At 29.5% G+C, this 13,823-nt stretch overlaps 2 protein-coding genes and 1 pseudogene across 2 annotated transcripts; 1 reads left to right on the forward strand and 2 right to left on the reverse strand.

Annotated features, from left to right (window-relative positions):
* Positions 1-13,823, forward strand: part of LOC149888288 (uncharacterized) — a 324,912-nt pseudogene that overhangs the window by 199,613 nt on the left and 111,476 nt on the right.
* Positions 233-2,759, reverse strand: LOC145198633 (E3 SUMO-protein ligase ZBED1-like). Its single transcript, XM_090087524.1, has 3 exons — positions 2,240-2,759; positions 1,323-2,069; positions 233-996 (listed from the first exon to the last, which is right to left on the reverse strand). The coding sequence occupies exons 1-3, from the start codon at positions 2,730-2,732 to the stop codon at positions 233-235; spliced, it is 2,004 nt and encodes a 667-aa protein (XP_089943650.1). The 5' UTR covers positions 2,733-2,759.
* On the reverse strand, positions 3,868-5,884 carry LOC145189566 (potassium voltage-gated channel subfamily KQT member 4-like). Its single transcript, XM_080066232.2, has one exon. The coding sequence runs from the start codon at positions 5,799-5,801 to the stop codon at positions 4,308-4,310; it is 1,494 nt and encodes a 497-aa protein (XP_079922358.2). The 5' UTR covers positions 5,802-5,884; the 3' UTR covers positions 3,868-4,307.

A 13,823-nucleotide genomic window follows, 5' to 3' on the forward strand; every position in this document is an offset into this window, starting at 1 on the left:
GCAATTCGTCAACTTACCCCTGCTGACAACTAGCCCCGGTCTCCCCTATCATTATTTTAAGAAATAATGTAATACATAAGTTTCAAGAAAAAAATTTAAAAATTTTTTAATTTAATAATAAACATCTAAATAACCATACAAATAGTCATTCAATGATTCAATTGAGTTATAATAAGATTTTTTTTTTTGAAATTGAAAGAAAATATCTGGTTTATTTATAATTTAATTATAATTACAAGTTTTTGTTCAGTTTCATAAAAACTCTCATCTCTAATGATTTTTTCATTCGAATGCGGCGACCTACAGTTAAAATTCCACAAAGTGAAAAAATCCTTTCTACAAACGCCTGTGATGCTGGGGCGAACAGTAAATCTTCAGCCAAAATTGCAATCTTGCTATACTTGCTTTTGTTTTGTTTCCAAAAGAGCAGGCCGTTACTTGGCAGCGCTTCATCACCGCTTATGTCAACCAAATACCTTGACAGCTGACTTGCAACAGTGATATTGTCTTGGTTATAAATCTTTCCTTCTTTTGTAAAGATTTTATTTGACAAGAACTTAAAGCGCTTTATGGCAGCAAATTCACATTCAGATCCATTTGACTCAGCAGCAGCTTGTAATTCTTGTTCTACTCCACAAACTTTTATTATATACATCTTTGCTGCATGGAGCAAGGTGTCCATTTCCGGTGTGAGGATAAAGACAGCAACGGTTGGATCTAACAAACATGCAGCAGACGGAAAAGGATTAAACGTATCTGAGTCCGGCTGCAGAATTGATTGAAACCGTTGACGTAGATCTCCAAGAAGATTCGCTGTCAAAGACTTGTTAGTAGGATATTCTTGTAAATGGCATTCCAAATTGAGTATAGATGGTAGAACCTGTGAAAGAGACTGGGCATCGGTCTGAAGTATATCTGTTTGTACTGCAAATGGTTCCAAAAGTGAAGAAATGTTTTGAAGACGAACCCATTCACTTGCTTTGAATGTGTCGATTCCTAAATTTAAGTAAACTATCTGTAATTAAAGTTTACTAATAACAATTGTAATAACTAATAATTGCCATTGATGTACGTCTCATTTTTCCATTCTGTTGTGATGCGATTTAAAAGGCAGGGTAAAGTCTTTCCGTGTTTTTAGTAAACCTAATTTAAAGACTATATACCCTGTCTTGTTTTTTAATGATAATGACTAATGAACTTACAATTTATTAACATTTTCGTTTTTTTAGTTTAAATAACGTAAGACACAATTTTGTAGATTTAATAAATTTCCGAAAACAACTTATATACACTAATAACATAAATAATAAAATAATATGTACCAATTTCTGTAAGAACTTCATTCACCGATGTCTTTATTTTCAACAGCCGGTCAATCATCTGATATGTACTGTTCCATCTTGAGGTGCAGTCAGTTATCACAGACTTCCCACACTTGTCAATAAGTTTCTCAATTGCCACACTTGATTTCCTAATTCTTGATACAACTTGTCTCGTTTCTAAGATGGTTGCACTATAATGTTCATAAACTGGTTTTATGAGAAGCTGGAGTGTGTGAGCCATACAGGGCATTCGACGATATGGAATATGATCTGGTAGGAATAAATCAGTTTGTTCTGACTGAGACTGGATCTCTTCCTCATCAGTTTCATGTTCAGACTCGTCAGATTCAAACTCATAAGATTCAGATTCGTCAGATTTCTTAGCTGCATGCACTTCCTGTAAGAGCCTGATGGCTTTAACCATATTCGACCCGTTGTCTGAAACAATCAACATAACTTGATTTTCTCTAATACCCCACTGGTCAAGACATTTTTTTAAACATTCGGCAAACATCTCACCCGTGTGGAGATGTTGGAGTTCCATCAAATTTAGGAAAGCATGTCGTGTTTTATCAATGGTGGTGTCATAGAAACAAGCAGATATTCCAAGGAACGATGCTGTGAGACCCTTCTTCGTCCAACCATCAAGACAAATTGTTACTTTGCGTGTACGATTTATCAAGTCTTTCAGTTGTGCAGATTGTCGAAGAAAACGCTCGTTTATCCGCTTGTTCAGTGTTGCAGACCCTGCAATATAAAATTTAAATCAGTTAAAATTTAATGCACATCAGTTTGTGTAGTTAGTTACTATAGTGTTACATTAATGATACTATAATTACAGGTAAACATTTAAAAAATGTTTAGCATTGAATGAATCTAAAACAATAATTTAAAAATTTAGTTGTGTTAATTATTACCTGGCAATTTAAATTTTGGGTCAAGCGTTTTTATCATCTTTCGAAACGACGGCTGATCTAGCAATACCATTGGATAGCTGGTATTAACAATCATTTCAATCACGCTATCCTGACGCACTTGATATTTACTTGAGTCCGTTGGCCACGCGGTGATTCGGTGTTCAAAGCTCTCTCTTATTTTCTGGGTTTTTGTCTTTCCACTATTTCGGGAAGATGTAGAATTGATTTCATCAATTTTACGTTTCAAAAACATTTTTTCTGCATTTCGTTTTTTCTTTTCATCCGTGTAACATTTGTGTGTCTCTTTATGTATTCTCTGAATGTGCGCTACTAAGTTACTGGAATTTTTTCCGGCAAGAAATGCGCCACACGCGATCTCATTATTTATGTCCTGTACTAGACACATGGATTTGTCAGTTTTTTCATCGTAAACGAAGAATTTCCATACAGGACTGTCACGCTTCCTACCAGCCAACAACCTTGATAAACTCATTATTCTGTTATTGATTGATTTGAAACTCTTAAGAATCTATAGATTTTTATTTTATTTTACAACAAAAGATTGGACGCATTGAATTTATACTTAACGTAATGACAAGCACGTGACCAGTTTTGTGGTCCATTAATACATTCTATAATCATTTCAAATATCATCGTTATGGTCAAACATGTGCGCCAATTTCAAACCAAGTAAAATTTGCAAACTAATTGTCAAAAAAAACTAATTATTGCATCAAAACTTTTTTAATATTCAATAATTTTCGTTCGTTAATAATTCTTAATTCTATTCCAATTTTCGTTTTTTGATGCTTATATTCAATTCTATTTCAGTTTTCGTTCTTCAGTTATATCCTAATTTTAAATTTTTATTCACATTAACGAAATCAATTATTTTTACTTCAAATTTTACTTCACGTTAATGAAAATATCACTGGTTTTGTAGAACTGATAATAACTTGAGAAAAAATCTAACTTATTGAGTTGCAATTACCCCAACCTGAAAACTTCTTTTCCAAAGATGCAAAATATTTTACGAATGGGGGTAAAGTGTAATTAAAAAAAAAAAAATTACATACAAACCCCTGTAAAAAATTTTCTTGAAAAATTTCTTTTGCGGAAAGAATCTCCATAAAATTGTCTCTGGCTATAAAACGTAATATATAAGCTAACACTTTTTTTTTTTAATTGATTAACAATAAATATAGTTACAATACTCCTTCACCCTAGAAGTTGATTTTTTAATAGTCTGAAAAAAATAAAATAGCGCTTAACTTAAACAAAAGCCAATTACGCCGTATTGCTGGCAAGTAAAACCTCTTTGTCTGACTTAAAAAATTTATTAGCAAACAAAAAATCAATCTGTAACATCTTACATCAGTAATGGTTTATTAACTAATGATAACGAATAATAATGGATAGTAACGAATTATGACAATTAATAATAACTAATAACAACCAATTTAGTACAAACTTTAATATCGGTGTTTTAAAATAAAACGAATTTTCTAAATTTTAATTACTTATATATAACTTAGAACAATATAAAAGATATTAAGCTATATAACTTATAGTAAGTAATGCTTTTAAAACATCAGCTTTTGGAAAAATAAAAAAAAATAAAGAAAGAATAAACTAAATAGAATTAATATTATCCTTAATAAAACTACAGAAGGTAACTTTGACATTCCAAATAAATATATGAAACTGTAACTTTGTATGCATAAATATATAAGTTATTATGAAACCAGTTTATTTTAAATAAGCAATGTAAAAGCTTGCACTCTAATTTTTACTATTCATTATTAATCGAAAAACAACACGACAATTTTACTACCAATATATACTTAAAAACAACATGTTTTTTTGCGTGATTATTACAACTTGATTACAATTAAAAATAGGGAGTACATTTCAATACTTAAAAACACATAAACACTTTGGCTTTTTTTTCTCTTTCCTTAGGTTCCAGCTAAGGAAACATAGATTTACTAAAAGTCATCTCTGACATTAAAAAGCTGACAGTAATTTACAATATTTAAACAAATTTAGTTTAAGATTAAAAATGTTTTCATCCACAAATTGAAAGTTTCCTCAAAGTATTATTTGTTTTTTTCAGTTCTCGAATCTCATTTTTTAAATCATTTAACTCAGAGATCATTATTCCCATTGTGCTCTTTATCTCTCTTAAATGAGATAACGAACATGATAAGCTTAAGTTGTTAGCTTGAAGAATGTGCTCGATGTTGACATAAGGATATCGTGTGTCGGAAAATGCCCTGGTGGCCAAAATCAATTTAAGAATTGTAAGAAAATTATAGACTAATTTATATTTAATTTGAATGTTATCCGCCAACCAATTATCATCATCATTTTTTTTATGAAAAACAACCACTAGATCGTCAAACTTATCGACTTGCTCTGGCTTCTTTTTGACTTTTTTAAGCCCAACCATTTTGTTATCAAACTGTTTGTTGGAAAAAGTAGGCTTAGATTTTGTTGTTAAACTGTAACTAATCGCAGAATCATCGATGACTTTGTTTGGAATAACTGCATTAAAGTCGCTAGTTCTTATCATATCAGCTTTGATATACTTTTGTTTAACTGCTTTAGCCTTGGCTGTTGCTGCGACTTTTAGCGTAAGAAGATAGCGCCACGTTGCATTTAACTTTGTGTTGCGCACGGCATAACTTCTCCACGCACATTGGATCAAAAACGCGGCAGGATTTCGAACTTTTATGGAGCCTTTTTCTTTCTTTTGCTTAGAAACTTGCAAAGCAAATCCGGATCCCAGAATGCCTGCTGGAAGTGCGAAAAAAGCGCATCCTACCAACGACAAAAGTCCAGTGATCAACTTACCGTACCATGTATGAGGGGTATAATCTCCAAAACCGATTGTCGTAAAAGTTATCATTCCCCAGTATAATCCATTAAGCATGTTATCGATTCTACCGTCAGACAATTCTATATTCCTTTCTATAATGAACATGACATAAGATCCTAGCAAGAGCACTACAGCGCAAAAAAAGTAGCAAGTCAGAAGTTCCTTTCTATGGCTGTAAATAGCCCGCCACATGGTTTGTAAGTCGCCTCTGGTTCTATCCATTCGCAACAGTCTCAGTATTTGAAAAAGTCTAGCGTAACGAAGTATTGCTATGTAGGTAGCGTTAACATGTAATATAATGGTAATTATGGAAGTTATTATCACCAAACTGTCAATTATCATGTAAAAAGTCTTAATATATACCAATCTTCCGTGAACTCCACGATATCTTACGTTTGCACTGCAAACAAACAGTCGGCAAAAGTACTCCAAAATGAAGAAGATCAATAGAACAAACTCATAAACAAAAGAAGCCAGCCTAAGTTTAGTATTTTTTTCCAAATTTTCTACGGTGGACGCAATGCTAACAGCCATATTTGTAATTACGATCAGCAACACAAAGACATGATAAACATAAGACAACTTTGTTCGAGGTTTATCCAAAAAATTGTGCACAAATAATCTTTCTTTGTGCCATTTTTTGTGGTGTGCTGATGATTTAGATATCTTATCCATATTCATAACTGCTCTCTAAATGACATTTTTAAAAAATTACTTATCAGCTCTTTTTTTTCGTCAAAACTCCATTAAATAAAACCATTTAAAGTTCTTTTTTTAATCCCTTCTTTTGTAACTTTGAGTAAAGTAATTAACATTTTTTAAAAAAAAAATGTTTTCATTTAAAAGCCTGTGGTATTAAAAGTAATTGTTCAGAAAATAGATCTTAGGAAGATGTTTACATTACCACTTTTTATTGACATTTTCACTCTAACGAGCACTTTTAAAGTATTTTAATTCTTGGCTTTTACTCTTTCGATCAGAAAATTGCAAAAAAAAAAAAAAAAGGTAAAATGTGATGCTCATTTTAGAGGAATTATTTCCATTATTTAAAATTTTTAACAAACTTTAAAATGACTAGCAAGAATCATTTTTTTGAACTTTTCGGGTTCTCAAAAGCCTGTTTCTCAGCCGAACTTCGGCATTTCTTAAAACAGTTAACTCGGATAACACATCTTTATATTCTTCAACAGAACCAAACTAATTTGTTTGATTAGATAAAAGCTAAAGCTTTTCTTACACCCTCAAACTACCTTCATTCCTAAGCATTAGTGTTTTTACTATTAAACTCTATTAGGATATTATAATTGATAAATTTAGTATGAAATTTGATGTTTTATCATCTTTATCCAGTCGAAATCGGTTTTCGTTATCTTTTTCTTGTTTTCATCAACAACCTGAGCCGCCATTTTGGTTTTTAAATAAGGATATATTCTTAGTCAGGGTATAGATCATAGAAAAACGCAACTTTAATGTCAAATTTTCAATATTTGCACCAAATTAGTTTTTAAATTGCTAATAAATTAAATAAATTTGTGAATTTAAAACAAACGTTTAAAATATTTCTTTTAACTAAAATTCGTTCTTTGTCTTTTTTTCGTCTTTTATTTTTGTCTTTCTTTTCTTCTGCCGGTGGAAAATATCATCTGACGACAGCTGCCCGTGGCATCCGCCTCCCGATTAGCGGCGGCCTCAAAAACATTTTGCCTCCAAAAAAATTCTGTGAGCAGCCGCCAACAGAAAGCCGATCGAGGCGAAGACCAGAACATTCTGTGGGAAAATAAAATTTTTGGTGGGCGGCAGGTGATGGCTTCCGCCTCCCAAAAGAAATCACCTTTAAGCAGAATAGTACCTCGCCGCCGGGAGGCGAAGTATTATTCTGCTTAAAGAGAGGAGGAAAATCATTTTCATCAATCTGGGAGGCATTATTATTTTGTTATACGATTTCTCTAAATTTTGCCCTTGTACTGTTGTAATGTTCAGCCAAGATTTTAAAATCATCATACATTTATTTTAAAAGATTTAGCCAATTCTTTTACACACAGAATGTATGCCTCCATTATACCTAGTAATACATAATATTTAATTAGAATAAATACTGAAAGTTGCAGGTGTTTTTGTGGGTTGTTTTGGCACTAGGTGTGTGTAAAAGATTTACCCCAGTAACATTTAGTTACAATTAATTTTCATTGAAAGTACATTTTAGTTAGTTGCATTTTAACTGATACATTTTAATTTATCTTAGAGGTGAATCTGTATTTAGTGAATCTGAGAAAAATTCATTAATAGAATAAAAACTAATCTATAATATAATTACTACAGAAATGCTTAACGTTTAATGTTTAACGTTTAACGTCGTTTCGTCATTAGTTACTAGGCTTTGAATTAGTTACTAGGCTTTGCAAGTGCTCGTACTTCAAATGCACATACCCATTTGGTTATTATGGAATAAATCATCAGCTGTCTTTCATACCTTAAAAAATGACGTGTTTTATTTCCATACGATTCTGTGGCTTTTTCTTTGTGATCATTTGCCTTCTTGATGGTATCAAAAAGGGTAATTATTTTCACAGTCACTATAATTTTTTTTAGGAACTGGCTTTTTTCTCTATACACATTAAATCAAGTTACAAATAATGCAGAGAAAGTTTTATTTTCTATTACAGCCAACTTGATAAACTGCAACCTAAAATGTTACACACGGGGGTCAATTACCTAATTTTGACAGTTTAAAAAAACTATAATTTTGTCATTGGGTTTTTTTTTATCTAAAACTATCAAATAAATTAGAAATTTCAAATTTACATCAGAAGCAAAGAATACTCTTTTTGGCATAATTCAACTTTAAAACTACAAAATATTTTAGTACCAATTTTTCTTCGTGATTCTTTTTGTTTTACTACAAAGACTTGTTTTAATCGTGGTTATTTAAACTTGTGACGCATTTTTTCCGTTCACACTGCTTTTTAAAACCTGGGGCCAATGCTTTAAACAATTCGAAGTTTTTTTCGAGAAAAAAAATCTTTCGTAAAAACGCAATTTTTTAAGAAAATTATTTTTACGTAAAAAAATGCGTAAACTCGATGAATTTATCGCTGTTTGTATTTTTTTTTGCAATTGCTATAAAGCATAAAACGTATACGTCACTAAAATTCACGAACTTTTTTTATTCGTAATACGTCATTGAAAACAACAATTTTTTTAAATTTTTATTAAGTAGGCCTACTTAATAAATTTTATTAGTCATTAAGTAGGCTGTGCTGTCTATTCTATTTTTGTAAATATTTTTACATTCTAATATTTGGTGTTTAAAAAAACTGTGTAAAATTAAAGTTGGAACATGGATTTAATTTTTTCGGATGAAGACTTAGATTTTGAAGTTGCAGAAAATGAGCTTCTCTACCGATTGCCTCGAGAAGTTGGTGTTTTCAAAATTACTAAATTTTGATGTTTTTTTAATGATTTTTTAACGAAAAAAATCAGAAATGATAATAAATAGGCGCAGAAATTATATTTTTGTTTTGTTCTTCAATTTCATTTTAGTTTAATAGCCGTTTTTTTAACGAAGATGTTTCTGACATCGTTTTTCGAGAGCAGCATCGAGTCCCAAGAGCTTTATTAGATTTTTAGAAACTAAAAATAAAGCTCTTGGGACTCGATGCTGCTTTTTTTTCATGTTCTCAGAGACTGTCATGTTACACACAGTGTAAGAGAAGCTATTTTCAATGTTAGTGTATTAAGTTAACAAAACTATTGAATATATATATATATATATATATCTTACAGATATATAAAATTGATATATACTATGCATTACATCATTTTATGATATATATATATATATATATATATATATATATATATATATATATATATATATATATATATATATATATATATATATATATATATATATATATATACATACATGTAATTATACATATTTTTATTTAAATAGTTTGCTAATTAAAACATACTAAGCTTCCCAAGAAGAACCTCTTTGTTTTCTCTGATCTTTATTGCTAGTATCATTTTAAGTTCTTTAGACAGCATTTTATTTTGTTGTGTATTTGTGTATTATTTTGTTGTGTATTTGTGTATTATATGGTATATTTGTCGACTATTTATATTTTTCATTAGTCAAGCAGTGTGAAAAATTTGTTTAACTAAAATTACTATCGAAAACCTACATAAATAAGCATGGAATGTTCAATTCATGCATGCATTGTTAACGAAACACAAATCGATTAAATGCATATTTTAAGTAATTAGTTTATTATGGAGTTACTAAAATCCTTTTCAGTTTTATCTATAAAATATCTACATAAAAACACAAACAAAGAATGTTCAATGATTTTGAAGCGCTAACGTTGTTCCAACAATGGCCGCCTTAATCACGGATTTTTTTGAATGTTTATAGCAATGGACTTTTTTTTTCTTCGCTTTTTACGGAAAAAACTTCGTTTTTTATGTTTATAGTAAGGGTCTGCGTATCGTTATTATTTTGAACCGATAACGATATAAAACGATAACGATATCAAATGATATGAGTTTGTCTATGAAACGATAATATCGGTTTAGTTATCGTTTGAAACGATAACTAAACGATAACTTATCGTTTGAAACGATTTTATCGGCTTTTTTTTATCGGTTTATCGGAATACATAAAAATAACGAGAATACCGATATTTATCGGCATAATAACGATATTTTTTACAATATTCCAATTTATTTTTTTTAAAATTAGTTCAGATTTTTTTGACAACATATATTGTGTTTACTAATGCATATGATTGATTAAATGTAAAAAAATCAGGAGTGGGGAGAGTTTCAACCTGGGGTCAATTTGGAGAACAGTGTTGCTTCACTTTTTCTTTACAGAATTTTTGTGAAATTAGACATCTAGATAATATATACAATTGGGAAGGATTAACTTTTAAAACCGGTAAAGATAGGCAAAAGGACATCTTGACTCGACTTGAAGATTTATCATATATTTGAACTATGATTTAACATTTAAAAAAAAAAATAAATTGGAATATTGTAAAAAATATCGTTATTATACCGATAAATATCGGTATTCTCGTTATTTTTATGTATTCCGATAAACCGATAAAAAAAAGCCGATAAAATCGTTTCAAACGATAAGTTATCGTTTAGTTATCGTTTCAAACGATAACTAAACCGATATTATCGTTTCATAGACAAACTCATATCGTTTGATATCGTTATCATTTTATATCGTTATCGGTTCAAAATATCGGTTCATACAGATATACCGATAACAATACGCAGACCCTTAATGGTAACCAATCAAACAGTTTTGTCTAACGCAAACCGTTGCGTCGTCTAAAATAAAGATAAAGTTTAGAGAAGAAAAATCAAACGTACACACGGAGACTTTATTTAACTTGTTATGTAAATGAATGATAAGTAATGCAGCAGAAACAAGTAATAATAGAAAGCAGTAAAAGCTCAAAAAAAGAAAAAAAACAGTTAGGAAGAACTTCTAGGATAAAAACACAGTGACTTTGGATCAAAAAAAAAAAAAGAAAGAAGAGCGAAAATAATTTTGGATAAACAAGAATGTTTTTTGTGGGTGAACGAAAGAAAAGGTGTAAAAAAGGAAAATTTTGATGAAAAAAAGAAGCACGTTTTTCGGCACAAGTTAAAAAAAAAAAAAAAAAAGGGAAAATGTTAGTTTAAGAAAAATAACGAGAAGTTTTGCCGTTTCTAATAAAGCAAAAGAAGAAAGAAATATTTATTTAAAGAAAAGGAGTAATTGATAAAAATGATTGCACATATACAGTATTAGACCTTGCAACGAGAGTAAGAAAATATTATTGGTAATTTTATTAGCGCACTGAATAAAATAGCGTTAACCACTACCACACATTATTAGAACATTAGATTGAGAATTATTTCATAATAGAATTAACTGAAGACGGACAGCACAACCATAATCAGTCTCCAGATTCTAAACCTCAAAACCATCCTTCACGTTCCTTCCATTTAACCTTCGAACCTATACTTACCTTAACCTCTGTAAATCACCCTTCACAAAAAACAAACAAAACATCTGAAAATGACCGTACTCACAGTGCATACACAAGAAATGATCCGATGGTGATCACAGAATATTACCAATTATGTATTGTGAAAATAATTCTAAGATTATCACTGTTTATTTATTTACATTGATTTTATCCAAGAAATTTTTTTCACTCATTTAAAAGCTATTTATATATATATATAAAAAAAATTTGTCTAAATTAAGATCATTTGTGGTGATGTGCACGCTATCATTAAAAGGCTGTTGCTGTGGAGACGTTCGTAAACTAATTCTCAGGTGATTTAAGGCTGGGGCCAATGCTATAAACATAAAAAACGAAGTTTTTTCCGTAAAACACGAAGTTTTTACCGTAAAAAGCGAAGAAAAAAAAAGTCCATTGCTATAAACATTCAAAAAACTCCGTTTTTAAGATAAAAACTTCGCTATTAAATCCAATGCTATAAACGAACAAGGGAATCGCCTTTTCAGATAAAAAATGCGTTTTTTCGAAAAAAAACTTCAGATAGATTTTTGATCTCAATTTTAGATATTTTCTTCGTGATTTTTGGCGGCCATTGTTGGAACAACGTTAGCGCTTCAAAATCATTGAACATTCTTTGTTTGTGTTTTTATGCAGATATTTTATAGATAAAGCTTAAAAGGATTTTGGTAACTTCATAATAAACTAATTACTTAAAATCTGCATTTAATCGATTATTCAGTTCCTTGTTGTGCTTCGTTAACAATGCATGCATGAATTTAAAATGCCATACTTATTTATGAAGGTTTTCGATAGTAATTCTGGTTAAAAAAATTTTTCATAGTGTTTGACTAAAGAAAAGTATAAAGAGTTGATAAATATGCCATATAATACACAAATACACAACAAAATAATACACAAATACACAACAAAATAAAATGCTGTTTAAAGAACTTAAAATGTTACTAACAATAAAGATCAGAGAAAACAAAGAGGTTCTTCTTGGGAAGCTTAGTATGTTTTAATTAGCAAACTATTTAAATAAAAATATGTATTGCTACATTATATTTATATATATATATATATATATATATATATATATATATATATATATATATATATATATATATTTACAAATGTTATAGTATAAGTATGTAATATATAGTATATATTAACATAATATAAGTATGTAATCAATCAATCATATTTCTAAATAAAGATTTTACATTCGAGTTTATATACAAATAGTTATAAACTAATGTAAAGTAAGCTACTAACAGTGCTAATGATATATAACAAGGGTAATAATAATGGCAATTTAATCATTCTATTCAAAAACAGCAGAGATATATTACAGTATATAAAATTAACAGTGATAACATGATGTAATATATAGTATATATCAATTTTATATATATCTAAATATATATATATATATATATGTAAATATATATATACTTCCAATAGTTTTATTAACTTAATACACTAACATTGAAAATAGCTTCTCCTACACTGTATAATACGATAAATTGTGTTGGTAAAGATTCCATGACAGTCTCTGAGAACATGAAAAAAAACATTTGTGCCAATAAAATGAAGAAATGCTTAGTATAATTTTGCAAATTGCTTAGTATAATGTTGCAAATCATCTTTAAGCCTAGTTTCTAAAAAATCTAATACAGCTCTTGGGACTCGATACTGCTCTCGAAAAACGTTGTCAGAAACATCTTCGTTAAAAAAGCGACCATTAAACTAAAATGATATTGAAAAACAAAACAAAAATATAATTTCTGCGCCTATTTAGTATGATTTCTGATTTTGTTCGATAAAAAATCATTAAAAAAAAAAATATATATATATATATAGTAATTTTAAGTAATATTTTAAACACCAACCTCTCGAGGCAATCGGTGGCGAAGCTCATTTTCTGCAACTTCGAAATCTAAGTCTTCAATCCGAAAAAATTAAATCCATGTTCCTACTTTAATTTTACACAGATTTTTTAAACACCAAATACTAGAATTTAAAAATATTCATAAAAATAGAACAGACAGCACAGCATACTTAATGACTAATTAAATTCATTAAGTAGGCCTAATAAATAAAAGTTACAATAAAAATTACTATTATATTACTACTATATATTACGGATAAAAAAAGTTCGTGAATTTTAGTGACGTTTACGTTTTATGCTTTATAGCAATGGGCGAAAAAAATACAAACAGCGATAAATTCTTCGAGATTACGAACTTTTTTTCGTACGTGAAAAGTTGCGTTTTTACGAAAGATTTTTTTTCTCGAAAAAAACTTCGAATTGTTTATAGCATTGGCCCCTGGTCTAAATTTTTATGGTAGTTCTCCTACCTTCTACAACTCCTTTTAAAAAAAAACTGTTTTTGAAAATTTGTTGTCCAAGCTGAATAATACTTAGCAAAAGTTGGGCTAAGTTGAAAAAAAATATTATTAACAAAAATATGGTGGATGACGCATATTGTCCTTAAACTTAAAGATGAATGTTTCAAAAAAAAAAGGGTTTAAATTGTTAAGCACAACTTTTCTAGTTATCTACAAGCTAAAAGACATCTATATTGAATTATATTGTTTTTTCATACTTTGATTCAGAAGGTAGGGTAGAAAATCCGACATTTAATAATTTCTTTCAACGACGTACAAT

The sequence above is a fragment of the Hydra viridissima genome, unplaced genomic scaffold, assembly GCF_058129835.1.
Source record: "Hydra viridissima isolate aposymbiotic clone 2 unplaced genomic scaffold, HvirCarnegie_v1 scaffold_5, whole genome shotgun sequence".
NCBI classification, from domain to species: Eukaryota; Metazoa; Cnidaria; class Hydrozoa; order Anthoathecata; family Hydridae; genus Hydra; species Hydra viridissima.